Source organism: Anomalospiza imberbis, chromosome 3 (assembly GCF_031753505.1).
Source record: "Anomalospiza imberbis isolate Cuckoo-Finch-1a 21T00152 chromosome 3, ASM3175350v1, whole genome shotgun sequence".
Classification (NCBI taxonomy): Eukaryota; Metazoa; Chordata; class Aves; order Passeriformes; family Viduidae; genus Anomalospiza; species Anomalospiza imberbis.
Window position 1 is genome coordinate 35031638 of NC_089683.1, and position 27163 is coordinate 35058800.

Sequence of the window (27163 nt, forward strand, 5' to 3'; positions counted from 1 at the left end):
CAGCAGTGTTATTATTTTCTCCCATAAGAAATTATTTTGCTATTTAGGAGATGTTTACATATAACCTTACAAAGAACTACAAGTCTAAATCATCATCTTTTCAGTCATCCAGTGCAGTAACTTACATCTTACAACTTACAACTTACAAAATTGCTGTGCCATCATCCACTTTTAAAAAGTCAGAGCAACACACCACACAACATACACCCTGAGAATATCAGACATGGCAAAATGGTATTTGACAAAGTACTTGGAAGCATACAAGGCAAACAGAGGAAAACATGAGCAGTTCTGGAAGATTATCCACACTGAATTCCTTACAGCCACCCAACCTGTCATTTTAAAACACTACAAATACATCTACATGAAGTAAAATTATAGCCACATAAAACTGCAGAGGAAAACTCAATTTATCCCTAAGGTGGCCAAGGTGGTTTCTGCAAATGGCTCTCTTTTGACTCTAGGTTAATTGCCCTACAACTAGACCCTACCTTGCAGAAAGGCATACATCATAGCACACATTTTGTAACCGCTACCACTTGCAAGTGTCCAGTGTGACAAATATATCCCTTTCCTCATGGGATGCCACAACCAGAAGATCCACTTCATGCCATGGAGTTATCACCTTCTTGCCAAGACAGCAAGAGGAAAGCCCTCTAGCAGGAATTAAAGGCCCCTCTGCTCGGCAATACTAAAGTAGTAGGTGGGATATGGCTTACTGCATATGCTCCATGAGCGTGGTATTCTACACAGAGTGGTGACAGAGCAGTAAATGAAATAAAAGTAATAATCTGCCTGGCAAAAACGGTGCTCAGGGAAGAATGCCATGCACGGATCTGGCACATTTGGCATTCACTCCTATAGTCTCAGCTTTGTTTAGTCCAACTGCGAAGATGCTGGATCTTGGAGCTGAAATGCATTACACACAGATTACTTTCAACTCCCTCCAAAAAAACCCCAAAAACCAGCCCCTCATCAACAGTATGAATATGAACAGGCTAGCTTCTTTTGCATGTAAATTGATTCCATACTGGCAAAACTGCATAGGCTCACCTTCTCAATGTTTTTCTGTTAAATGAGAAGCTTTTCTGAAGGAAGACCTTGAAAAGTTTACCAGATATTTCACACATCAGTAAACTGTAGATCAAGTTTGTTCCAGTTCTAATAGCTTTACCTCTAGTTAACCTGGACAACTGATACGATATTCTTTATTTTAAAAATTACAGTGGTGAAAATGGCTTGGATGGAACATCTTGATATAATCTCATTGTTTCTTGTGACTCTGTTTTGAATTTTACTTAGTCCACACAAGCTCTGTTCTCTAAAACTTGTAATCACCCTTCCCTTTAGGAACCTATTCCAGTGTGTTTTCTACCATAAGAAGTATCAAAGTTGGGTTGCCTCAAGCATCTCAGAAAAACCATGGAAACATGCTGAGCTTCTGAAGTCATCAGAATTTTCTTTGATAGTATGTAGAAAAATGAGGTCATGGTAACCTCTTTATTCTCACATTGCCCAGCAAGAACAATTCATCCTTAGATTATTTGACAAGCTGTAAGGAAATCATATCTCATAACCATCTGATAAGAACTTTCTCAAATCCATCTGAGTTTTTCAACAACATCTTAAAAGGCCAAGACCAAGAAGTGGTGGTACCAATAGGTGGTACCAAGAAGTCCAGGTAGCACCTATTAGGATTAAGCCTAAATGGCACAACTGCTGACTGGGATTTGGCTCCTCACTAAGACAACACTGACAGCTAGTCTTAAAATCTGAGACTACCAGCAGTACTTTAACTGTGACAGATGAAAAAACTGATTTTTGTAAGTTTCTGTTAAGGTCCACTTGCAATTAATACGAATAATGAAAATTAAGAAACCGACAATTACTACAAGAAGAAGAGGCAAATATCCAGTGGAAACTCACTACTACAGGTTTTACTACCCAACAAGAACACAATGTAGAAATTAAAAAAAATAGAGGTGGAAAGCTTGCAAACAATTATATATTTTCTTCCAGAGCTATGTGACCGTGTCAATACTGAACCAGCAATCATGTCATCACAGCCCATTTTGCCTTGAGCCACAGTTCTTGGCAAGGGAAATGCTGAGAATACTGAAGACATACATCTTGGAGTCAGCTGGTGTTGAAAAGGTTTTCTTTCTTTGTGCTTTTCCAACCTACTACAAATGTTGAAGTAAGCATATGTTTATACAAACTGGTCTTTTTCCACTACAGTTTTGAAAACAGAAAGCTATAAAAAGTCAGTATAAAGAACAGGTTGGATACAAAACACATATACCAATATTTCTGTGTGTTTGTCAGTTACATTTTCTAACTATTTTACTATTTATAATGTGCTTATTTTTTACAAGTTTTATTAATTCAACAGCTACAGAAAAAAAACCCAGCAGATAGCTTGCTCGAATATGAACCATTAAAAAATACAATTCTATTTGACTTTTATGCTTTACAAACTTGCACTGTAACATTCTAAAACACGTGAGTGGCATCAGCTTAATCTCAAACCAGGCCTAACATGCAGTATGAGAAAGAACTAGCCTGACCCCCTGTGGCCAAAACATTGCAAAACTTTAAATTTACCACCACCATCCGAGTCTTCCTCAGATAACCACCAGGGCACTGAATCCTTTTTCTTTTCTTTTTTCCTGGGCTGTCCCAATTTCTCAAGAATGCTGGACTTTTTCTTTGAATTTCCAAGTGAATCATCTGAAAGAGACTGAATCAATTGCATACAAGATTAAAGAGAACTTTTACATTTTCACATTGTTTCAGCCACTCAATTCTGGACTTCTGAGTCCAGATGCCTCTCATTACTCCCCACTGTTTGCTTTTTTTGTATATACATGACAAAACTGATTAAGAAACAATAACTATATTCATATGGCATAATACAGTATATTTTAATAATCCCACTGCCAGAATTTGGATATGTTAAAAGTTGACTGCTTCAGAGAATGTATGTTCAAATGAACAGCATAATCAGCTCTTTTTCAACTGGTTAAGACATATAAGAACCAAAACTCTGACTATATTCTTGATGATAATGAAGTACAGCAGAAACAATTTTATCTTGTCCTTGCTTTGTATGTGAACATTATTACTAATATTCTAAAAATAAATGTGCACTAGCAACATTCTAGTTACCAGCAAATCAGATTTCAGAAATTAATTTTATACTTTGTATTCATGGAATATAATAGAACTTGACAGAACCATTCCTACCCAACTGTGTATTACACTTTCATATGTGTTAGTCATCCATGCTGATTTTGACTGATGGCTTAAATCAATGGAAAAAATATCTGAGTATGGACACCATATGAATTTAAGTCACTGATAAGTAACAGGAAGGAAAAGACAACTAACCTCTGCTCTTTTCCTTTAATAAAGTTCTTTGTGGCCTACAGCAGGCTTAGAGCCACAATTATCTATCCACACACTGACCAAGGAAATATTCATTAAACTACTGCACTGCAGCCTTACATTCTACATATTCTATGTGCAGCAAACTGGGGTTAAGGGGAATCGAATACTTTTTATCTAAATTTTTAGCTACAACTGTTAAAACCAATAGTCCTAAAGTGTCTTAGAGAATGTGGTGCACATATTTTTCTTACCATAAATGGTAAGAAACAAAGAATTCACATATGAAATGCATCACATGGGAAAATTTCAAAAGCTTCACTTTTGTAATAGTCACAAATAAGAAAATCTGATAGTATAAACCCGAGGCAACAGGATTATGGATATTTAAATGTAAAACACAAGGGTATGTTTTATTAAAACAAGCCTCTGCAATCCACTGCCTCCTATTACATTAAAAACACTGCCATAAAAGCCTACTTTTACTATATGACTAAAACTTCAACTTCTCTGGGCTTAACAAGAACATTCAAAAATCAAATGACAATTACATAAAACTATAAATTAAGAAAAAATAATTGTAATTAAATATTATTAGTATCTCTGATCAAGAACATCTTCAGAGCTTTCTGTTTTACTAGAGAAAACTAAATGCTTGTCATACATCTCAGAAAGAAAGAAGTGCTCTTGAGTCTTGCACTTTAAAACACCACAATTTTAATAAATTATGAAACTGCTAGACAACAGCATATATTCCAATTTCTCTAAGTTGGCTCGGTGACATAGAACAAAACAGCTTCAGATTTCTAATAAATATCCCATTAGTAACAATTTCCTGACACTAGTCACAACACAAGTACTAATGCCATTGTCCCCAAAGTTCAGACTGCCTCCTGCTAGTTGGAAGCACTGACAGGTGCTTGATGCAAGCAAGATCTGCTATCACTTGGTGTTTCTTTTGCAACCAACAGTATCTTCTGCTCTGCAAGCAGAACTTCAATGAATGCTCATGCTCCTTAGTGGATTGTAACTAAAGAACCTGCAACTCCCACAGGCTGTGCTCAAATTCTGGAATCTTTCCATGTCCAGCCGTCTTGTCAACTGCAGACAGTAAAACTGCAGCAGCTGGGAGAGAAATGCTGACACAAAAATACTGGTGCATTTTCCCAACATGTCAGTTTCTCAACAGCAAAACCTCCAGATTTTTTTTTCCTTCCATTGAAAAAAGGTAAATCAATCAACTTTTTGGACTCGCAATGACTTCTCAGCACCACTAAGTGGCACCAGTTTCTTCCTTCCTCTCCTCCCCAAGACAGCCTCTCTGCCTTCCAGGAATACAGACACACAAAAAGTGTCAGTTGTTTAATCTCAAGATAAATAAAAGCCTAAAGAGGCTAGGTTAAGAACCAGAACAACTACATGGCACATCATCAGCTTACCATCTCCTTTGCATGTGAAAGAACTTAAACTTGATCTAAACCACTCAGACTTTCATGACCAGTTGTCCTAATTAATTCATGAAACCAGCATTTTTCAATTAAATAAGTCTACTCCAAAATATGCTTTTATTACGCAATAATATTTTAATCTATTTGATCTTTTAATAAAAACCTAAAATGTTTCTCTAACATGGCTTAATGTGTGGTGTTTCTCTTCCAGATACTATTCTACAGATATTCTAATAAGGATGGTATAGCCTTTCCTTTTGAAATTCTTCCTTCTCAAGTGTTCATGAATATCAAGTAGAACAAAGGTCCACTTAAAATACTAGAAGCAGACAACAGCTTTTTCACAATATTGCTTTGAGTCATCAAAAAAGGGCAATTAATTCAATTAACTGAAGCACTGTGCATTAGAAAGACTTCCTCACATTTTATGTCCCAAGAGAATGGCACAGAAAACACGGAAAACCTGGAGCTAAACCAGTATGACAGATGATGCATAATGGAAATCCAATTGACAATAGGAGGGAGCACACCAAAATAAGATACTAATGGTGAGGAGTGGATGGACCATAGGAACACATCAGTGCAGGCGGAAGGATTATGGGAAGAATTACGGGTGACAACAGGCTGTCTTGACAAGGGGTTGGGAATAAGCATAACTAGGCAGAGGAAATCATTAAAGGATTTATCCTACACGCAGTCATTGTTACTACACATTTGTGTTTCCTTCTGTATAATGATAATAGTCTACAAAATCCACTGATAACTTTTAAAGTTCAGTGTATATGCCAAAAGATTTAATTTAATCCTCATATTAGACCTGCATCATCCAGCTGTATATACAGTCTTTTAACTTCATATGTTTTTATCACAAACACACATACACAGCCTCATCCCAAACACAGATTCATTAAGAGTTATTCAAAATGGAAAAATCCTGCTCCATTTCCTTTGAAAGATTTGCTTAAATAACATTAAGTCTTCCCCAAACTACTGAGAAACAGATTTTACTAATCCCCACCCACTGTGACACTCTCAACACAAACATCACCTACAGAGAGATTTCAAGAAATGGAGCACATCAGTTTCTCATCTTTCTAATATTAAAAGGCCAAACATTTTTAAAAAAAACAAGAGCAAAGAGAAGGACATAGCAGAAGATGCCTGTGTAAAAATAACAGCGTAGATAACGTCATTGTCATTTGGGTCTGTATCTAGCTGGCAAAAAGCACAATGCATATTTTACTAACTAGATTAGCAATTTGGAAACAGTTTGGGATTGAAATTATTAAAAAAAATTAAGACATGAATTGTTAAAGTTACATTCTCTGGGACATTCCAAATGCCACTTAGAATAATTCAATAATTATTTGGATTTTTTTTTAACGAGCATTCTCAATGTGAGCAATAGCTGAGGAAGAAGAGCATGTCAAATGAGGAATAAAATACTAGAAGCAATCACATGCAGAGTTTTGACAGATGTGTATAACAAATAAAAGAATAAAACTCCTTTCTCTTCCCCAGAGCAACTCTCTTTGTAACTACAGTAAGTAAAGAACTTTGAAGGAAATGCAAAGACTAGTTTTATAATTTTACTAACATTAATAATTCCAATGAGTTCAAGAGTGCTAACTTAGTTACATCATTAAATTATTTTTCACAAGTCATTAAATTGTAACAAAGCCTCTACTTTAAAAAAAATTCAAGCATACATTATATATAACAGAGACTCCAGAAATATTCTCTGCCATCATTAGTTAAAACTTATATACAGAATTAAAATCTAAGTAAAGGCCTTACGTAGCAGTATTTATGTTTTAGGGTTACCACACTGTGTTCTTCCAGGCCAGAGGGCAAGTCCTGAAATTACAGGTCTATTTGCATTGAAAAAAATACATCTAGTCAGGACATTTAGATCATGTCTGATTATTCTTAGCTTAAGTCACAACCCACAGACTTGCATGATTTCACTAGTACTCAAAACCATGAAGCACCATGAGGAATTAAAGGAATCTAATACAAATTTTCTAATCATTACAACATGCTTCATTTTATACAAGAATTTTTAAATATAATTCAGTGAGAGTAAGCACTGCACAGAAAAATACAGACATTTTTATAACGTAGCTTGTGTTTATATACGGGCAGATTTTTTTACCTCATTTTCAATTATACATCAATTTGAAGCTTCTGGTACTAAGTAGCACCAACAATAAAACTGAAACAAAAATCAAGAACCAAGGGCTCTTTCTGAAGATACAACCAGGCAATGACAAAATATTTATTTAATTACAAAACTCTTCTCTTGATTTCAATACAGCAAAATAGCATGAATTTAGCTTAGCAATTAAGACCTTGCACAGACCAATAGATAAGACAGCTATGTTAATTACGTGATAAAAGCACAGCTGAATCTTACATTTCATATTCTTCCATACTCAATTTTCCCCATTTTTTAATAGAGAATAGGGATGTGACCTTGTTCTCAAACCTACCTCTTGCAGAAACTCTTCAAACTGCTCATCTAATTCTTCCTTTGAAAATCGATGAGCCATAATTTGCAGCTGGATTTTACCTTCCAAACAACTGAGTCTAAAAACTAAAATTTAAATTGAAGTTAATTAAATGCATTCTGAAATTGATGTAACCTAATGATTTGCTTGAATAGAGCTATAAGCAAAAAAACCTCAATCCAAAACTTGAGATGACAAGCACCATTCTCCCATCCCTTAGTAAACTATTCACTGAGACAATCAGTGCAAATGTACCTATATCACCCAAATTCCTTACAAGCAAAATACTAATTTCCAAAACACCAGCTTCAGCATTTAAACTTCGAGGGATAAATAAAATATTATTCACTTCAGCATCTTCACATTTTTCTTCAAAAACCAGCTCTCTTAGCAACACAATTAAACATTCTGTTAATAATCAAATGAGAATCTACTGCAGTAATATTTTCATTTGAAGGGTTTTTAATTCCTTTCTATGTTTCTTTTCCAACACTGGGGACATCTGGCATTCTTAGCTTTGTTTCATCATCTCTGGTGTGCTTTGGATTTAGTAAACAATAAACAAATACATGTAAAGCTTTTTAAGGTTAGGGAATGGCATTTGGATTGAACCGCCCTGATGCTGAAAGCCAAGGACACTTGCCCCGCTCTCCTTCCCCTAAGTCTGCATCAACTCCTCAGGTATAAAATATGCCCAACAACCAAAAGGCTGCAAAGGTTTTGTGTATCACACTGCTCAACACATATGGCTGCCTTCAAAACTGCATATGTACGGCAGCATTAAACTGCACTAGCATCCTCCAGCCTGAGAAGTGTGATGTAAACATAAAAGGGCTAAACATTTGCAAAAGTGCTTTTACCATTAAATAAAACTTCTCCCAGCATGGAGCCCACTCAGTACACAGGACTGTTACCTACCTAGTAAATTGATTTTGACAGGTGAGTTGTGACAACTGTTTCCTGCTTTCACTCCTTATCCATCCACAGACCACCCGACACTTTGGCTTTGGCAGTTAAAAAGAAGAAGTTATATAGCAGACTGCCCAGGCGTTGGATCCAGCACGGTGTCCTTATGTAAGCATTTGGACAATATCTCTGAAAACATGGTAAGGAGATCAAGAACGTTACCTCGCAGGGCACACATAATCCAGCACCATTTTATACTTTCACATCAAAGCACGTTGTTGATGTTAAATGCAGGATGCTTTAGCAATTTACTAACGGTGCCAGCTACTTCAGCAAGTGGGGAATATTTAATTCTAGCTTTGCCAGAAAAACAAAGTGATTCTCCTGACATTATCTTTACTTCCTCCTACCTTAGAATGACGGCTTTCTTCTGCCTACCCTATAATTGCACCTTTTATAAAAACTAACAATATGCAACCTAGAGGACAACAAACACGTTTACAGTTTCGGTAACAGAAGATCATAGGCAAACATTAACCTTAGCAAATATCCTTTTCAGCCGTATCTTCAGACCGGGCGGCTCACAAATGACTTCGCGCACAAAACAAAGGCGGCACTTGCTGGGATATATACTACAACACAGCGCAAGAAGCGGAAGTTTTGAGGAGGTATGGCTAAACCACGGGGATGGAGAAAAGCTTAAACAGCCTAACACATTTCACGTAACCTTTTAATCATCCCAGCCGTGACCTGATCCTCTTCCTCCTCCTCCGGCTTTCCCTGGAGCACACGCGCGGCTGGCGCACGGCAGCGCGGGGCCCGGGGACGGGCGGGCAGGGCTCGGCTCCAAGGCCCGACGGGCGCCCGGGGAGCAGCGGGAGAGGGAAGAGGCCGCGGCTCGGAGCCGAGCGCCGCCCGGGCGCCGGGCGCGTACCTGCACCGCGCCGGGCCCCGCTCCGCCACGGCCGCCCCGCTCACCGGCGGCGCGGTTGCCCGGGAAACCTTCCCGGCCACCGTCCCGCCCGCCAGCGGGGACCGCGCCACGTGATTCCGCCAAATCCAGCAGCTTCCCTCTGCTCCGCCCGCCCCGCCGCGGGACACACGGCACGGGGGGCGGCCACGGGGGATGGGAGGGGACGGGCCGGGGTGCCACGCTCGCCGCGGGACACGCGAGGGGACGGGGACGAGGACGAGGACCGGGACGAGCCCGGGCGCCATTGACGGGCGGCAGCGGCGGAAGGGGGCGGCGTGCGGAGCGGCGCCCCCTGGCGGGTGGGGGTGGTGGGGGTCCCTGGGCGGTGAGGGCGGACCGGGCTGGGGGAGTTTCGATGGCCGGGCGCGCTGGAGCCGGCTGGCTCACGCTCGCACCAGCCGAGCGGGCACCCAAGGCCCTTAGCAGCCGCAGCACCCCGCAGTCACACGGTCGGAGCAGGTTTCCTTCCGCCTCGACCCCAAGCACTTCTCCAGAAGTTGTACAACTGATCTTCAGGAAAAGCAGCTAGGAAAGGGTTAAAAGTGTGTTTAATTCCCCAATGCAAGGGTCAAACTCAAAGCTTCCCTTCTCGCTTTTTCACAGAAATCCCTTTCTAAAGTTTTCCTAATGTCCCAGCCTTAGATGTCGGCCGTTGTGCTTTTAATACATTTTAGCACATCTCTGGAAATGTTTAAAACACGCAGGGAAATTAATGACCCCTGTTTCCCTGACCACTGCCTCTCAAATAACCACAGAACAATTGCAGTCTGTGCTTGCATGTGCTCTCCAGCGAGGGTCTGTCAGTTGTGTTTGTTGTGAGAGTCACGTTGCTTCAGGAATTTTTACGCCAGCATTTAGTAAATGGCAAAATAAAACAAGTTCACTTAAGAATACAAATGGACATTGTTCACACACACACACACACACACACACACTCACACACGTTTTGATTCTCTGTTCAGCAGACTTGGAACGAAAAGATTTTGAAAGGAAGTTTTCTTCAACGAGTGTTTGGATATTCATTGCAAGTGAGAAACCAGTTAAAGTCCTATTACTGCCTCTCATTTCCTGTTAGCTTGAGAGATAAAGACAGCGCTTCCAATATGGCCTTTATGTTTCCCAGATTTTTTAATGCTAGTATAAATTATAGTTTAAATTCAAAGACGCAAAGAAATATGGGCTCTGTATTTTCCACACAAGTCTATAAGAATTACTTTGCTAAAGGTGTTGCAGCACTTCTTTCAATTTATTGTCTGCAGATGGAGTATTATGTTTCCATTTGCAAAGTATTTTTTTCATCTTTATGTGCAACTTCTGCTGCTGTCTGTGGGAAATGTGGGAGCTGATCAAGGACAGAGTGCCCACATAAACTAATATACTAGAACAATTTGTTACACGCGACAGCCCACTGATGGTGAAAGCATCAATTTCCAGCATTTACTCTTCTCTTGTTGCATGAAAAAGCATGGAGTGAGGCATGAGAATTTAAAAAGAAATATGGAAATTAATTAAAAGAATGTCAGTCATGCTTCATGCCTTGATCCTGCTCAGATTTAAGCCAATGCAAATTTTACTATTAACTTCAAAGTGATAGCTGTGACATCATTCATTGATCATGAGAGTTACTTCATTTTTGATCAAATAATCACATCAAGGGCTCAGTCCTTCAAGCTGCTAAAAACTGTTGCACATTGAAGCTTTTCTGTTTGCCGAAATATGTTCAAAGAGCCTTGTACAAAGTATAGAAAAATGTGCAGAAGGATCAATGCTGTTGGAAACCTCAGTGCCCATATGGGAAAGAAAAAAACCTAAACCACTCTTGATGACTGCGGTGGAGAGGAGGCATTGCCTGGTGTTGAAATGTCATCCAGTGCATTCAAATAGTATGCACAATAGCCACTTAAAAGATTTTCATTTCCTTCTAATGCCAACCAGTTGGAACAATTTTCTCAAGAGCTCTTAACAGCAGATCTTAAAAAATGGGAGAGCGGGGCTAGTCATGAATTTCAGCCAGGAACATTTGGGCAATTTGGGCAGCAGTGCTAATAAAGCAGAATGATGGATGCAAATGCTAAAATAGATCCTGCTGGACAGAGCCCCAGATTATAAGGTAAATTTCAGGCTCTGCTGACATGGGTGGGAAGCCTTTGTTGGCTTCTATGAAACCAGATTTTCCTGCTGTAGTCATTGGCGTCTCATTTAAATATGTGACATGTGCACACATAGTGCCTATGTTTTTCTTGCTAAACAGTAAAAATATGAGGCTTCATGGATTATAGTAATTTCCAAAGATTAATGGCAAAATTAAAAGGTATAAAATATGCACACTTTTATTCTATTGTCTAATTTCAGATTTGTATCATCTATAAAAGTCAGTGGGGAAAAAGATATCAAATAAAAACCAAAGCCTCTGCCACATTCACTTTGGCTGAAGCATTGCATCAGATAGTATTTCAGTTCTGAGCCTGCAAATATGTGAAATACAAGATTATGATAATAAATATTTCACCATATTTTTGGTTATGTTTTTTTAAGGGTTAACATTTCCTACTGAATCAAAAGGAAACAGTGGTGGACTACGAAGTTAAAATTGCATTCTCTATGTATGCTCACTATGAAAAGACTTCCTTAAGCGAGGTTGAAATAGAAGCCCTTTCCAGTATGCACATCAGAAAAAAAGAAAAACCTTCCATAACTAGAAATTGCACAGAAAACAAACAAAAAGTGTGTAACTCTATTCCATATGAGAGAAAATAGTAGTCAAATTATGATTAGTTATAAAATTGTTAACATAACTATAATTGTAGTTTAAAAGAGCATTTTTAATGCTTTCACTTTTGGTTCGTGCAGGTCTCATTTTGTTCTGTCACTGATAACAAGTTCTCAGATCCCAAGGGTTGGGATTATGGTTGATTCAGTTACAGTAGCCCAAACTCAGCGTCTCACGGTATGGGGTTTTTTTCCATCGTGAATTTTCTCCACGGGCTGAGAACTAAATTCTATGTCATGTTTCAAATTATTCCAGAGACTCACACTGGTCACGAATCTTATTTCTTCTTGCATCCTTTGAAGGGAGACGCAAAGTTTGGAGTTTGGAAGCTGGGCTGTTGCTGGCCGTTTCCCGTTTTCTGGAAGTTAGCAGACATGCACTGTTTCTCATGTTTTTTGAAAATGGATCCTCCCTCTGGCTTATTTGTGTAAATGTTTAATTGCCTTAATGTTGTGCCCTGTACGGCCAAGTTTTAAGTTTCTGTGGAAGAGTGCAAAGGTGCTGTAATTACTGGCTGCAGGAATAAATCCTTCACCATCATAGAGGAAACTCCTCTCGCCAGCAACTGTAAGCAATTAAAAATTCTTTCAAGAGGGTGATTGCAGTCAATAATTAAAGGTGCTTAACACTCTCTCAGATTAAAGTGCATTTGCCAACATTTAACACTGCTTTTTCTTTTATTTCCTGATTATCTAAACTTGTTGTAAAACGTTGCTCCACTGTGTAAGCCAGCTAGTGGAGCAAGATCCCTTCTGTTGCTTTTGAGAAATCCTGGGAAAATTATTATGCAAAGGTAGATACAAACATGACTGGTTTGACTAACTAGTACTTTTGATTTACTCTAATGATGCTGCTTTGTGCCAATCTAGGACCTTCTTTGCCAGTGAAAATTCTCTGCTCTTGGCATCAGGCAACATGCCTACAATTCCTACTCTGTGGGACTGGAGAAACAACTTGGGTCACTTCCACCTGAGATCATTTGAACTGTAAACCCTCATCTGCCTTGAATATTCCCCTTTGCATTATCTTATCCCCTTATCTTTCTATTTGCATATAGAAAGTTTTGTAGAAAGTTTTTGTGTGAAAACATTCTGCATGTGTTCTGTTCAGAAAAAGTTAAGGTAAATATTTTTATAAAAATTTCTTGGTGGCTTAGGAAAGATCAAACTCAGAAAATTCTGCAGAGAAAAATTAAGCATTCTGACTTATTAAAATTTTTCAGATCTGTAACATCTTTCGTTGATCCTGACAACATATCTGCTTAGCACTGGCAGGAATGTTAGCTTTGCATTTCAGATTTTCACTTGGTTATTTTTAGTTCTTCTGAAGCCTGGGAAATAAGAAATATAACCGCTTTGAACAGTCTGAAAGAGCCAACTCTAGCAGGGCCTCTGAATCTGATTAGATAAAACAACAAAGAGGTTCTGTTAGGGCAGAGGCAGGAAGAACTAAGGTGGGTGGCAATATCTGTCATAACTCAGGGGAAATGTAGCCTCAAAGCACTCAAAAGTGGGTGAAAAGAATAACATAAGCAATAGACAACTTTCCCACATCTTAGGTCACTCTCCAAATGCAGTTTGAAGAACTTTCTCTGTGCTCCATTTTTTTTTTTTTTGTATTTTTAAAGTACAATAAACAGAACATGCATGTGTGTTTATATCAAAAAGCTGATTTAGGGGAACATCGCTTCTCTTCAGATAAGTATCTGAAAAAGTACAGTGTGGCAAGTGCAATTAGATTTGTTGTACAGCAGTGGTATAAGATCTTAAGGGACAAATTTGCAACTTTCAGTGTATTCCTCAGAAAGTTAGGTAGCTTAGGGATGGACGCAGGAGATTTTTCCCCTAAAATACAGCTAGTCGTAATACCACATTCTATCCTACTGTGCAGCAAAAGAATCAAACTGATGTGTTTAGTGCAAATTGGAGGTGTTCAGTTTTTTGGGGGGCTTGATTTAAAAATTATTGGAGGGGTGGAAACCTGAAACACCCACTCAGACAAGGATTGTGCTTCCCTTCATTCAGTGCAGGATGCTTATTTTGGGTTGGAAGAGATCAAAAGAGAGATTTGTACTTTTCCTCAGGAAAATCAGTTAAAATGTTTTTGAAGTTGCTGTGCATCCACGATGTTGAGCTTTGTCTGTGTCAAAGGCTGGGATTGTTACCTGTTTGAAGCCCACTGCTAAGTGTGCCCCAAACTAGTCCTGCAACTGAGGAATGTTGTGCTTGCTCCTCATATTGGAGGCATATGAGAAAAGTCCCTCCAAACTGCTCTTTCCCCATGTAACTGTGGCATTCCTCTGGTAACTCTAGGACTGTCTCCCATGACAGACATGGTGTGGAACAGGAGATGCATACAGGTGTGATAACCAATGTTAATCCAACACCAATTTGCACTGTTCCAGAGGTTTAGCCCCCCCCATGCCAGACTGAGGTTGTTCATGTGTGAACTAAGGGGCTTGTAAGTGGTATTTTTCATCAGGCTAAAGGTTGTTACAGTGTACATTTGGGCAGGAGAGCTGGAGTGTGAAATTTATCCCTGTTACCTTTCTCCTCAATTTTTTTCTCATTGTAATTTCATCAGAAAATAATCTGCTCCACAGTTTTTAATTTTCCTTGACATTTCTCTGTGAGGTTCCTTCTTACATTCCTGCACAGGGAATTGTGCATCAGATCTTAAAAGCTTGAGGGGGAAAAATCAGATTCTTGCCAGGAGTTGTTGCCTATACAAATTATGCTCCACCAGCTGATCTGTGGACTGTCCAGGTGAATGTATAGGAAGACTTTTTCCCATGATGAACGGAAAAAAGATAAGTGGACATGGATACCCCTTTTTGTCTTTGGCCAGTGAAGGACAAACCTCTTCAAAACCGGCTTCGCATATAATAACAAAAACCATGGGATGTGTTAACCAGTACTGAAAGGGGGGACAGGGTGACTATTACAAGTTTGTTCTCTGTAAGAAGCAAGTTTACATGTTTTGTCAATTTAACGTAGCTGTCTCACTCGTCATCTTCTCACTCGTGGAGACAGAGGGCTCAGTCCCATGCTGTTTGTACAGATGCTGTTGGTACAGATGGGAGAGGAGGAAGTCAGGGAAATGTGAGGTCTCCTTCTCTGCGGCCACATCCCCAGCTCTGCTCGGGAACATTTCAGGTATGTGCAGGTCCCTCACCTTGAGCACATTTCTAGCCCAAAATCTTTGTTGCCTTGTGCTGGTATAAGGAGGTTTCATTCTGCACCAGGTGAAGCAACCTTTCTGGAGTCAGCAAGTGACTCCTGCTTTTTGTTTTAATTTTTCCTTACCTGGAAAAAAAGATAATCTGAACTGATATTCTGTGTACGTGAAACGAGAGCCAGCCAGATAGGGACTATGGAATAGAAAACCTCACTACTCTGGAATTCAAATCTGGACAGACAGATTTATTTATTTCTTTTTTTCTCTATAAACAGTGCTTTAGGGATATGACCTGGCATTACTTAGAGATTTCCAGCAGTGGAACCTTTGGTGTCTGTCTACCACCCACCTAGTACCAAAAATGCCAAGAGATCGGCTTGTCACAGGACTAAAATAATCCTTAACACTTAGCCTCAAAGGACTATGACACCTGTTCTCCTGTATCTTCTCTTTCTCTCCATACCTACCTTACTAATCACCTATTAGCTCCTAAGTACCAGAAATAAACACCAGCAGTCCCAAGGTTCAGTGTATATTAAGACCTGTGTATGTTAAGACAGTGTATATTAAGAACTGTGAAAACAGCCTTTTGCAAGCATTTGTCTGGAAAATAATACCTAGCTTAAGGATTTAAAACCTACGGAGCTTTCTTTGTTATTTCAGGCTTCTGGGAATGGTCATTTTATTAATGTGATAAGAAACTGGGAAATGTTTTCAAAGAAAAGACACTTAGATGTGTGGCCTGCCTGGATTAGTAAGGCTGGAAGCTGCTGTTCCACAAATCCTTTAATTATGACAAACCTTCCCTGGCAAGCTACTATATATATTTAATTGAATATTAGGCTATGATTTTTACATGTATACTAAAGGTATTTAGGTGTCACAATTGTCTCTCAGTGTAATAATATTTGAAATGATTTAATTTAAAGTTGGATTAGCTTGGACTTTTTGTTAATTTCCTCCACTCTGAGGGATAAAATAGCATGGTGTGAAAGCCTTTTAAGATTCAACAATATTGTTCAAGCATAGCATCTGCAACTAATAACTGTGTAACTTTGAATAAAAAAAAGGTCTAATTATCATGGAAAAGAGAAGATGGTTGACTCATCTTCTGCAGTTTGGATTACATGTGTGGGTTTGTGTTTTGGATGGAGCACTCCAGAATAGCAACACTCCATCAAAAACACAGTCATGCACCTGTAATCCAAATGGCTGAATAAGGCAAAACACATGTCATCTGAACACTGTGAATCAAATTAAAAAAAAAAAAAAGAAAAAAGAAAAGAAAAGGAAAAGAAAGGAAAGCTGGAAGAGAAATAAAGACAAGTACCATAACATTGGTGTGTCTGAAGAGTTGTTTCTTTAAAGCTCCCTGAGTGATTTATTTATCACTAAACCTCTGTTCGCAAGCCATGTTTGATTTTGCTCGATGCTGATATAGACACTGAAAGTGGATATTATAGAAAGGGCTGCCAGCAACTGTTTGATCCTGATAAATTACAATAACAGGCACAATTTACAATGAGAAGCTATTGCTGCTTCTGGCTCTAATGTGTGATGAGGTTTAAAACATGGTGGGCCAAAATTCCCTTACCTGGTGGCCCCCTCAGACCATTTACAGAAGAGCGTTTAAGAGAGCCACTGAACAGAAGAAAATTACATTCACAGCAAGGCCCAGGCCCAATTTTATATCAAAGGTGAGCATGTGTGTGTATGTGTATTCGCCTGCATTTGGAGTGAAAGATGTGGGGAAAAGAAGTAGAAGAAGCGTGTATAATCCACATGTTTGGAAACTTGTGTGTTAACTGAGCAGCTCGTTCCCTGGATCCTTCTACATGTGCGCATACCCTCCAACACCCCCCACACCACCACCCCTCACCACCCCCCTTTATGCCTGCAATGCATATGTGTTGTGAATATTGAAGTATATGCTCTGGAAAGTTAATTGATGACTGGCTGCTTATTTGATCTTCACAGTGTCAAGTTCAAAATGTAATGAACGATAAACCCACCCAACAGCTGGGCTTGGAAAGAGGTGCAAATTCAGAAAAGTGATATGAATTAGAATCCCCTGCATATTTTCTTTGCAGTAGCATTTCCAGACACCTGCCCCTCATTTCAGAAACTTATACAAGCCACAATCCACACCCAGGAGAGTAAAGAAAGATTTCTTGATATATTTCATTGCCTAGAAACTTTTGATAATCTCATCATGTGCTGTTTTTCCTCTTTAGGGGACTTTGAGTCTAATCAGATTAACATACACGTTCTTACTGATGTGCCAAAAGTTAATTGTCATGGGGGCTAATGAAGAATGGCGTGAAAGGGATGCTGCAGGAAAAAGAGGAACAAGAAAAAGATATCGAGTACACGTACATTAAACTATTCATCCTCTGATCAGCTCACATTGCTGGTGCCTCCTGTGAGGCAAGTGCAAGAAGAGACAATTTCTTACACGCTCGTTAGTGAAATGTAGAACGAGGCTTCAGAAAATCTCTAGGAGCAGTGGTGATGTTCAGTGTCTCTGACAGATTGTTTACTCAACTTCTGAAGGACTGTAAAGCACCTCACCTAACACTGGATTCCTGTCTCTGGGAAGTGTTCACCTAACCAAGACTGTATCATATCTCTTGCCTGACCTCATCTTCTGTTAAGTTGCCTCATCCAGCTGCTGTAAGTTTCTCATGGGATGTGTCCAGAAATGATCGGGAGAGGTTTTTCTTTATTTGCAGCATGCTTCTTCTTTACTCCAGCATATATAAACACTTGCACATGAACAGCAGAAGCTGTCCCCAGTTCCATATTCATAAACCTACTTTGTCTGTGTCCTCTGCCTTTGACAAGTAAACTTTTTCATTGCTTTATTTTCCCCCTCCTTTTCAATTTAAAAACCCTATAAATATTCCACTAACCATTCCTCTTTTCCTTTGAAGAAGTGTAAGTATTACACATGCCTACCACCCCTTGTCCCTGCCACTGCTTCCCCAGTCTTTATATAGGATCAATATTTCCAGTGTCATCTGCTGGAAAGTCAGGCAGAGTTGCTGCATGTCTTTAAAGAGTGAGTGTGTGTCCATGAACATACACCTGTGCACACACATTCTCTCATGTATAGGGGCACCCCTGTCTTGAGGAGTGAGGGGTTCCCTCGATCACAGAGAATGAAGAAGAGGTGAACATGGGCTTGTGTCTCTATAATGTGAACAGTTTAGCAAAGGCATAATATGAAATATAGATCTGGAATGCAAAGGGGACAGGCATTGAGGACAAAAGGCACACACGTTCCCCTGATTCTAAATATAGACAAATGTTTAATGTTAGTATCTATGGACTCCCTGTGAAGGTGCAAACTACCTAAGAAAAGAAGCTAAGAATAATTTCTAAAGAGGTCCCCATTTCCATGCTGCTGGAAATTTTCTGCCAAGAGTTAGGTTGGATAATTCCAGGTCAGGTTCCAAGATTACATGCCTACCAGGAGCACATACATTAGAAATTGAAATTTGTTTTAACAAGCTGATCACAGGAGAAAAAAATGTTTAGGTCAAAATATTTTGGAAAAGAGATCAGCCTGAAATTAGATTAATGGTTGCAAAAAGAGGCCTGAATATTCAAAATGAGGGCAGTCTATGGGAAATGCCTTAAATGAGTATTTTCTTTTCTGAGCAGGCTGTTCAAATTGCTGAAAATGAGCAGAATTTAAGGGATTGGTTTTCTCCGCTGATCCCATAGTGAAAGAAGAAGCATGACTGTCATTTCTCTACACTTTTGGGCAGTGTGAGATATGTATCTACAGCTTGATGTGTTCCCAGAATAAATAGGTCTGACCTTATGTCCATTGGAAGTACTGTGATACTGGGACAGGTAACTTATGTGACCATGACTTGCCCCCTAGGAAGGCAGCCATAGAGATGTTGCTTTCCCTAGTAACTGGTTCTGGTCAGTAATAATGATTACTTCTTTTGATAAAAACCCATCTAATTCAGCACTGAAGTGTGTTTGACTTGAGCCTTCCAACTTGTGAGAGCCCTAGCCTTCTGTTAGATTAAAGAGCTCGGAAGCGCAGTCTATTTCTTTTCTGTGGCAGTACTAATATGTTGAAGCCAAACCACTTCTTCTTGACCAGCTGCGAGTTAAAGTCAGCAGACTTGCTGTGGGGAGCTTCTGCTTTCATTTTAAACCAGCTTATATGATAATAGAGCAGCAGGATATGCGAGTCACTGGAGTCTACCTCTCCACCTGCTTGTGCGGGCTCCGAGCAGCAAATGCAAGCGATGAGAAAGTTAACGACCAGCGACAACGGAACCGGCCACCCGCAGTCCCCGCGTCTGCCAGCTCTGCCTCAGCCGAGCCGCTGTTGCCGCAGGGGCTTTCATAGGTTTCAAAAGAGAGATTTCCACGTGTCCCTCCTGCCTTCTGTGGGCAGCAAACTACCTTGCATAGTTCAGATTTCATCATGAGCCATGTTTACTGAGTTGTCAGAGATAAGCCTGTCTCTAGAGGCAAACGTTAGGACTGGGAACAGAAATGCCAGCAGTAAGCACATATGGCAATGTTTATACTCTTAAGTTTGAAAGAACTGGACAAGTTAACAAATACAGATGTTTAAAATCAGTAAGAGTGTTTAATGAAAACAAACAAAATACTGTAGTCTATAAAGCTAAACCTGTTTTTCTTTGGCTCCTTTTGACAAGCTGAGATTAGTGTTTTTCTGAACCTATACCCTCCTTGACATATGGGACGCTTTTGAGGGACATCAGTCCCAGCAAAGTGCTGGGTGGCACTTGGGTGGATGCCTCTGATTTTTAGTTAGTTAATAAATCAGCTTTTACAACCATGTGTATCCTATGATTTAACACATGCGTAACAATAATACCGGATTAGGAAGAACAAACAGTTTCTGCAAAGGATATTTTATTTCTTAGTAATATTGCATACAATAAGAGCTTTTCTGTAACATAAACAAAGGATTCATGCTATTTTTTCATTTAGCCAGTGCCCTTCATCCCCATGGGTCAAATTGTGCTCGGAATTGCATTAGTACAAATGCAGAGTACCTCCACTGAGCTCAGTAAAACTCTTTCCATTCACTTCAAGGGATGCTGCGTCAAACCTCATGCAGCCTGCTTTCCACAGGCATCAGCAGCCGCTTCCTGCCTAGTAAACTGCTTAAGTGGTGTTCCCTCAATTAAAACACTTGTGTAATGTTTTACATAATCAGAAGGTTAAATAGTGTCATGTTGCTTTCCTACAAAAATCTTTTTCCTGCTCTTGTTTTTGGAAGGAAAAATTTCTTTTTAATCTTTAAGCTCCCATTGCAGATATGTCCTAAGCTACTAGCACACATGACATCATCCTTGGCTTCGGCCTTTGCAAGTGAAATAGTATTTAAAAATATGAAATTCTGGTAGCAATGTCAGACCCAGAGTTGAAGTTTAAAACAAAACTGACAACAAAATCAACTGCCAGGAAACAGACTATTTTTTAAATTAGACATCTATCATGTCAACTTTGAGTTAATCTCTGGAGCCAGCTCAAGAATGGATGAGGTAATATTTGCACATGTTGTGGATAAGATAGAATGAAAATGGATTTTCTCTCTTTTTTTTTTTTTTTTTTTTGGCTAATGTGCTACAAAGGTTATGAAGCCTGATGGTTGGAATCACGAGCTGTGATTGAGGGGTTATGTGTGAAGCAGCAGATTAGAATGGCTTTAATATGTTACATGATGATCTCTGAAAGATCCCAGGCCGTATACAAAGTGTGGTGAATAGGGGCACTTGCAGGAGGTAGGAGATAGGCGATAATTGGAGGGTTGACATAATTCTGGAGAAAGCTCTCAAAGCCAACACATTTAGTGGATAAGTTTAAGGACTTGGTCTCACTGCTTTAGTTCTGAGTGCCAGGGGTTGAGGCTTAAAAGGGAGTCAGGACTTGCTGACAGGGACAGCTAAAAGATGGCTGGATGTAAGTCATAGTGCATGAAAGAAAATGAAACATTCAGTCATAACCTGTACCTCTTTTGCTATTACAGAAACTATCTGAAAATTTGTTTTTGTCTGTGTTAATAGTGCTTAAAACACATGCGAATTACAGCTGGGAAAGGAATTTCACTAATTCCTGTTTTCTGTGCTGTTTGTGAAAGTTTTTCTTAGCCCTTGTCCATGCTGTTCTCTAAAGCATATTCCTGGCAAAGGCCTACATTCCTTGCTCAGCATTTGTACCCAACTGCCTGTGAAAGGTTGACACGTGCAGAAACTCTGAGAGGCCTGGCTTAGGAAGTGTGGGGGCTCAGGTGGCTTGCTCAATCTTTTTCAGTGGTCTCAGTGGTCTTTTCTATAATCTTGGCAGTTCTGGAGACCAGTTAAGTTAAATCAGTTCTTTCCAAGACCCTGCCCAGAGGTCCATGCTGCAGCCTTGTCCATAATAAACAGGTATAAATTGCTGGTCCTTTGATCTGTTTTTCCACACCACTGGAGTAGCTTTGCAGCTCCTAGAACTCTTCAGAGGCAGAGGCAGGAGAGTTCTACAGAGTAGAACCCCACCCTCCACAGGCAGACATACGAGGTTTTTTGGACCTTTTGTCCCCAAGGGATGTCAATGGAAGAGGATTGAAAGCCATACAATGAGCAGAAAGAAAAAGATGTGTTCCTATGGGAATGGGAGGGCCAGGAAAATAATTGAGATGTTGGTCTTTGAACCAGAGCAGGAAAGGCCTATCCCACGGCCATTTCCATCCCCTTTGAGAGATATGCAGACAAGAGATTGATTTCAGTCACTAATGTCAGGTTTACAAGTGTAAGAGCTGAATTTTCTCTCAGGCATTTTTGCTGTGGGCCACTGTGAGTTTGTTACCATCTTCTGGAAACCCCACAGTCAGGGGTGCTGCAGTCTTTATTCACAAGTGACCATTACATAATCAACTCCATTCATAGCTGCTCTCCAGCTGAACAATAGGTCTGAAAACTGATTAGCTGTGTTTAGGGCAAGGACACTGTACTGCCTAAAAATGCAAGGGGATGTTCAGGTGAGAACCAGCAAAATGTGAAAGAACGTAGACAAGTTCTCAACCAAGGAGCTCAGCTTCCTCCAAAAAAGAGCATGCTGTAACTTCTTGTAGGACCAAACAGAGCAGGACACAACACAGAGTATTTTCACAGCCAGCTGCTATTCTGCAAATGGATAAAGAAGTAAAATCACTAATTTAAAAAAAGTTTTTTGAAAGCTTGTGGTTTTTCAATAGAATACAAAATGAGTGCACAATATTCACTACTTTCAAAGAAAGTCAGTGGAGAAAATCTGAAGTAACCATGACTAGGATTGGGAAGAAATAGAAGTGAAAATGCTGAAAAACTTGCCGTTCTGTGGTTTTTATTTCCCTAAGAGTCTTGGGCTTTTTTTCGCGTTCATTTTGATTTGTGGAAAGCTGTTTACATGACATTTATGCTGTATACGTCTCTGTGAAGAAAGTTATACAACATATGTGTTAGTCTATGCAGGTGTTTATAACTGTAAATGTTACTTTTGTAGTTTGCCAAATGGAAAATGCACCCAACGGCATCCTCTTGAACCTGTAAATAAACTGTTTTCCAGAGCAGCCATCAAGCACATCATGAAAGGAAATGGCAGGGCAATTCCACTGACAATAGCATGAGAATTATTATGAACCAGATGTGAAACAATACAAATATTAGTGAAAAGAATAGTTTCTGTCTACCCAAGCATGACAAAGCTTCAGGAAACACAGGGATACGGATTGGATGTGCAGTGAAAATAAGTGTGTGATTCTCTGACTGGAACTGCAGGCTGAAATTCTGGACAAGCTCATGAATGATGTGTTGTTGGTATGAACACTAACCAAAAGCCACTCATCCCTTTGACTGGGGCCAAACTTTTCTTGCTCTCCGTGGGTGAGGAGCCGTGGCATTCCACCTGGGCATCAAACCCACAACTCCTTTCTGCCCTGCAGCCACAATTCTGTTGTGGGTCCCTGTAATGCCTGATTCCAAAGGGACTTAGCAGGTTTACATCACAGATGTAGAGGATTTGATTCAGTGCTTCAGCCTTTGGTGCCTGGCTCTGCTTGTGATGCTCCTCTGTGATGCTCCCTGAGGCGCCGCTCTGGAAGAGGAGGCAGGGACATGAAGAACAGTGGGTTGTGCACCCTGTCTGTCAACCCTCTGGGGATGTCTCAGACACAGAAGGGCATTTGAAGGGCAATGAAACCTATTTTTGGGCAGCTGAATCATGCCCTAGGTGTTTCACTCAGGAGTAAACTCCAGCAACCTTGGATGTGGATATGAATAGCAATGCTGCACTAAGGGCTGTGGCTGAAGGTTGAATATACAGCAACACTGGCATTTCAGAAACAGAAGATAAGGTTTCACTCTGGAATTTACCAGGGTACCGGTGCTAACATGTAAATTAGGTGGAATAATCACATTTTGTCTTTTTAACTAAGGTTAGAGCTCTTCCTTATCAGCAAATGAAGTGTTTACCAACTGACCGGGTTTCTGTTGAGACTGGGCAAGGGTAAACTGATGTGATTAAAATCTCACACTTTTTTTTTTCTCCACCAATGTTTCATGTGAAAACTTCAGCGGCCCATCTGGCCTCAGTTGGTGGTTTTCTAAGTTGCCAGCTTTATTTCAGCATATTGTGATAATATTATTTCAAAATAGCCACATCATCAAGTATCTTTCAAGATGTGAAATATTTACAAAAATATATATTCCTGTTTCAGTTGATACAATCCCTGCCATCCTTTACCTACCAAACTTGTGTCATGTGAGCTTTTATTCCATTATTAAAAGGGAGATGTGAAGTCATGTGGCCATCCTATCACAAGCTTTTGCCGGCTGTAAACCTCATCACAGATCCTGTAAAGTACATTTCCACAGATCAAGTTACTGCCAGGGAAGACTTTAACAATCTTCTACCCTACTTTCAGCCCTCAACAATTAGTATTAGCAAATGGTCCAGGCCACTGCCTGAATCACATATGATTTCTATTCAAGAAAGACAAACTTTTATTCAAACCAGACCCATAAGCTAAACACATAAGTTTGCCTGCTTAAAATAATGAATCTGAAGTAGTTTCTATCATTCATTTTAAAAATCACTCTCACATTTGAAATCAAGTTGGCTGTTTTCCCTTGTCTGTATGAGCCATCTGGTAAGGGTGACTTTTCTAACACTGGTGTCTAGAGCTAGGATTCCTTCTTTAAAAAAAAAAACAAAACCAAAAAACCAACCATCTTCCCCTTCCCACTTTAGTTTTTTTCATTTTTTGGAGCTTGTCCTCGTAATATGGACAAAACTCATGCTATCTGTGAAAAGAGAAAAAAAAACCCTCCACACATGGCATAACTTCCTCTATAAGATTCTTAATACATTTTACAGTCAAAATGTAGTTTTGTATGTGATGATTTAAGAAGGCACACACATGCTTTCAGGTCATTAAAGTGCATTGTAAAAATAATAGAGACACAAAGGGCTTATTCTCAAGAAACGATGCACACCCTCTTCTCCATGGAATATTGAAGATCTGTTTCATTTTTCAATATAAGGCAAGTTCAAGATACTATTTCCTTACCACATACCTCAGTGGTGCATGACCCCTGAAATAAAAAAAGTGAGGGGATTTATATGCAAAAAGAAAATCTTGGCACTTCTTAACATTTTGCTGCTCTTCCTAAATAAAAGACCTTCAGAACAAATCCTCTTACTGCTGTTGCAAGGGGATTGTTCTGTCAGAGAGCCTCATTTTCTGTGGCTGCTCCCTGAGTGAGTCAGGGAGTTTTTTAGATGCTGCTTTGTAACAAGCTCTAGTGAGACAATGTGTATTTAAAACTGCTCTTTGTCCCTACCTGATGATTGGCTGTTCACAATAGATATGGATGAGAAATGGTGTGTGTTCTTTTGATGCACTGACTAACAGAATTGTAATTAAAATCTGAAAGCCAGACCAACCAGAATATTTTTCCAATTAAGTATACCTCAAGGTCTCTTAACAGGTACTTTTTGGCAGAAGTAAGCTGTCTGTATGCTTTCCACCTCCTTTAAAAATATAAAATATCTTGATACACTGAAGCAGGGATCAATAAATTGCCTCTCCATGCAGTGCAACGTGCACAGTATATCTTATAGTGGTTGGTCTTGGCTTACTGGCTGTCCTTGCAGTGGTTCAAGTCTCTCCTCTGTGAAGGTATTGGCTCTCCCTGGATGAGTGAGTGGGAAAGAATTCAGCATTTGCCACATATCTTCCTGTATCCCTGCCCTGTTAACAACAGACCGCCTGGACAAATTTTACAATACAATCATAGAATGTTTGGGATTGGAAGAGACCCTAAGGTTTGTCTAGTTCCACCCCACCCACTATGGGCAGGGACACCTTCCACTGGATCAGGTTACTCAAAGCTCCTCTGAGTGTGGCCTCTAACACTTAGAGGGTTGGGACATCCACAGCTTCTCCAGGCAACCTGTCCCAGTGGCTCAGTGTAAAGAATTTCCTCCTAACACCTAATCTAAACCTACTCCCTTTAATTTTGAAGCCGTTCCTCCGTCGTATGATAATCTGAGAAAGCCAAGTGTAATGAACTTTGGTAACAGCAGTCCCTGCAGGTATTCCTGGTTGTGCAGCAGCCCTTAGCTCAGGTGCTGTGCATGTGAAGGAGTCTGTGACAGTGTCACAGCATCAGCACAGCAGCTTTCATGTGTCACACCACTTGTTGAGGCTGCCCAGTGACACCTCCCACTCTGCATCACCCAGCTGCATCCCCAGCCTAAGGACAGCAGGAAAGGGCAATCTGGGGCTCACAAGCAGCAGTGTGGAGGGAGGGACAGCCTAGCCAGGGTCCTGAAGCCTTGGCCTCCATCCTACTGTGAAGGGTGTCCAGTGACTGTTCGTAGTTTCTGCTGGGGCAAAAAGGGGCTCCTGTACCTCAGCCTGGAGATAAGCAGCCTAAGGTTTCAGGCAGGAGAAGGTCAGTTTGGTATCTAACTAAATGAGGATATGCCTCTCCCCTTCTAATCTGAATACTAAAGGACTGCTGGTAATAATACTTTCAACGTTTTGATCAAGGTTTGTAAATATCTTTTATTACACTAGTCTGAAAAAGCAGGCAAAATTTCAACAGACAAGCTCTTCCTCAGATCAGTAAGAGTATGCCTAGAGAGCCATTAATGTTTTGTGTTTGTAATCACTTTTGTGGTAAAAATGTCCTAGATGTAGGCAAAATTGAAAGAAAACTGAAATTGCACAGTACCTGAGAAAGCTTTTCTGTCATATTTGTACCACTTAAATGCATTTTGGGAATCTGAAATTAATCATCAGTGTAAAATCTCATAAGGATTCCTGGTGAGGTATATTGCCATTAGCTCACCAACTAGCAAGGACTCAGGAAGTGTTTAGAATATTTAAAAATATTTTTAAAAGTGAAATAGTAAATAGACTTACTGTTCATAGAGAGAGATGTGGCAAGAGCAGGAAGGACAAGCACTTGCCACCAAGTCTCTAGAGCTACACAATGGTTCTTTATTGAGCAGCCATTGCTACACCACATTGTTTATTTAGGAGGACCTAGTCCACACATCCCTACAGGAAGATGCTGTTTGACTGTTCTCACCATTATTGATGCCATTTACAGCTCCAGAGCTGTCACAGTCATGAAGGATGTTGAAGATTCACCCAGTGCACACTCCTAGGGAGACTCTTCTCAGTCTGTGACTGCTGGCCCAGAGCATCAGTCCCACCTACAGAGAGTTATCTGACATGGCCCACATCGTCTCCTGTGCTCCCCTCACACCTGGGCTGAACTGGGAGTACAGTATCGCACACAACGGCCTATTTAAGTTGTGTCTGTCTAGACCATTTCCTTGTGCCTTTGGCTCAAAGGGAGCCTTTGCAGTGTGATTGCTGGAGTGTGCACACAGAAAATGTGCTGGGCTGTCTGCAGGTGATGCTCACGAGTTGGAGCTGCATTTCATGGCGTTT

The 27163-nt window shown here is 40.1% G+C and overlaps 1 protein-coding gene and 1 long non-coding RNA gene across 5 annotated transcripts in view; both read right to left on the reverse strand.

Moving 5' to 3' along the window:
- The window catches only part of CEP162 (centrosomal protein 162), a 44963-nt gene extending 35779 nt beyond the window's left edge, over positions 1 to 9184 (reverse strand). Inside the window, exons 1-4 of one of the 4 annotated variants that reach the window (XM_068183974.1) lie at positions 8979 to 9184; positions 8264 to 8440; positions 7328 to 7424; positions 2605 to 2740 (exon numbers count right to left, since the gene is read on the reverse strand). In XM_068183974.1, the coding sequence (XP_068040075.1) occupies positions 2605 to 2740; positions 7328 to 7387 (196 nt within the window). In that variant the 5' untranslated portion in view covers positions 7388 to 7424; positions 8264 to 8440; positions 8979 to 9184. Of the gene's footprint in view, positions 1 to 2604; positions 2741 to 7327; positions 7425 to 8263; positions 8441 to 8978 lie in introns of those variants that run through there. The other 3 variants (XM_068183976.1, XM_068183975.1, XM_068183977.1) reach the window with 3 other exon arrangements.
- A 10881-nt stretch (positions 9185 to 20065) lies between these two features.
- On the reverse strand, positions 20066 to 24409 carry LOC137470512 (uncharacterized). Its single transcript, XR_010997102.1, has 2 exons — positions 23942 to 24409; positions 20066 to 22340 (listed from the first exon to the last, which is right to left on the reverse strand). It is a non-coding gene; the product is annotated as an uncharacterized lncRNA (long non-coding RNA).
- Positions 24410 to 27163: the final 2754 nt, after the last annotated feature.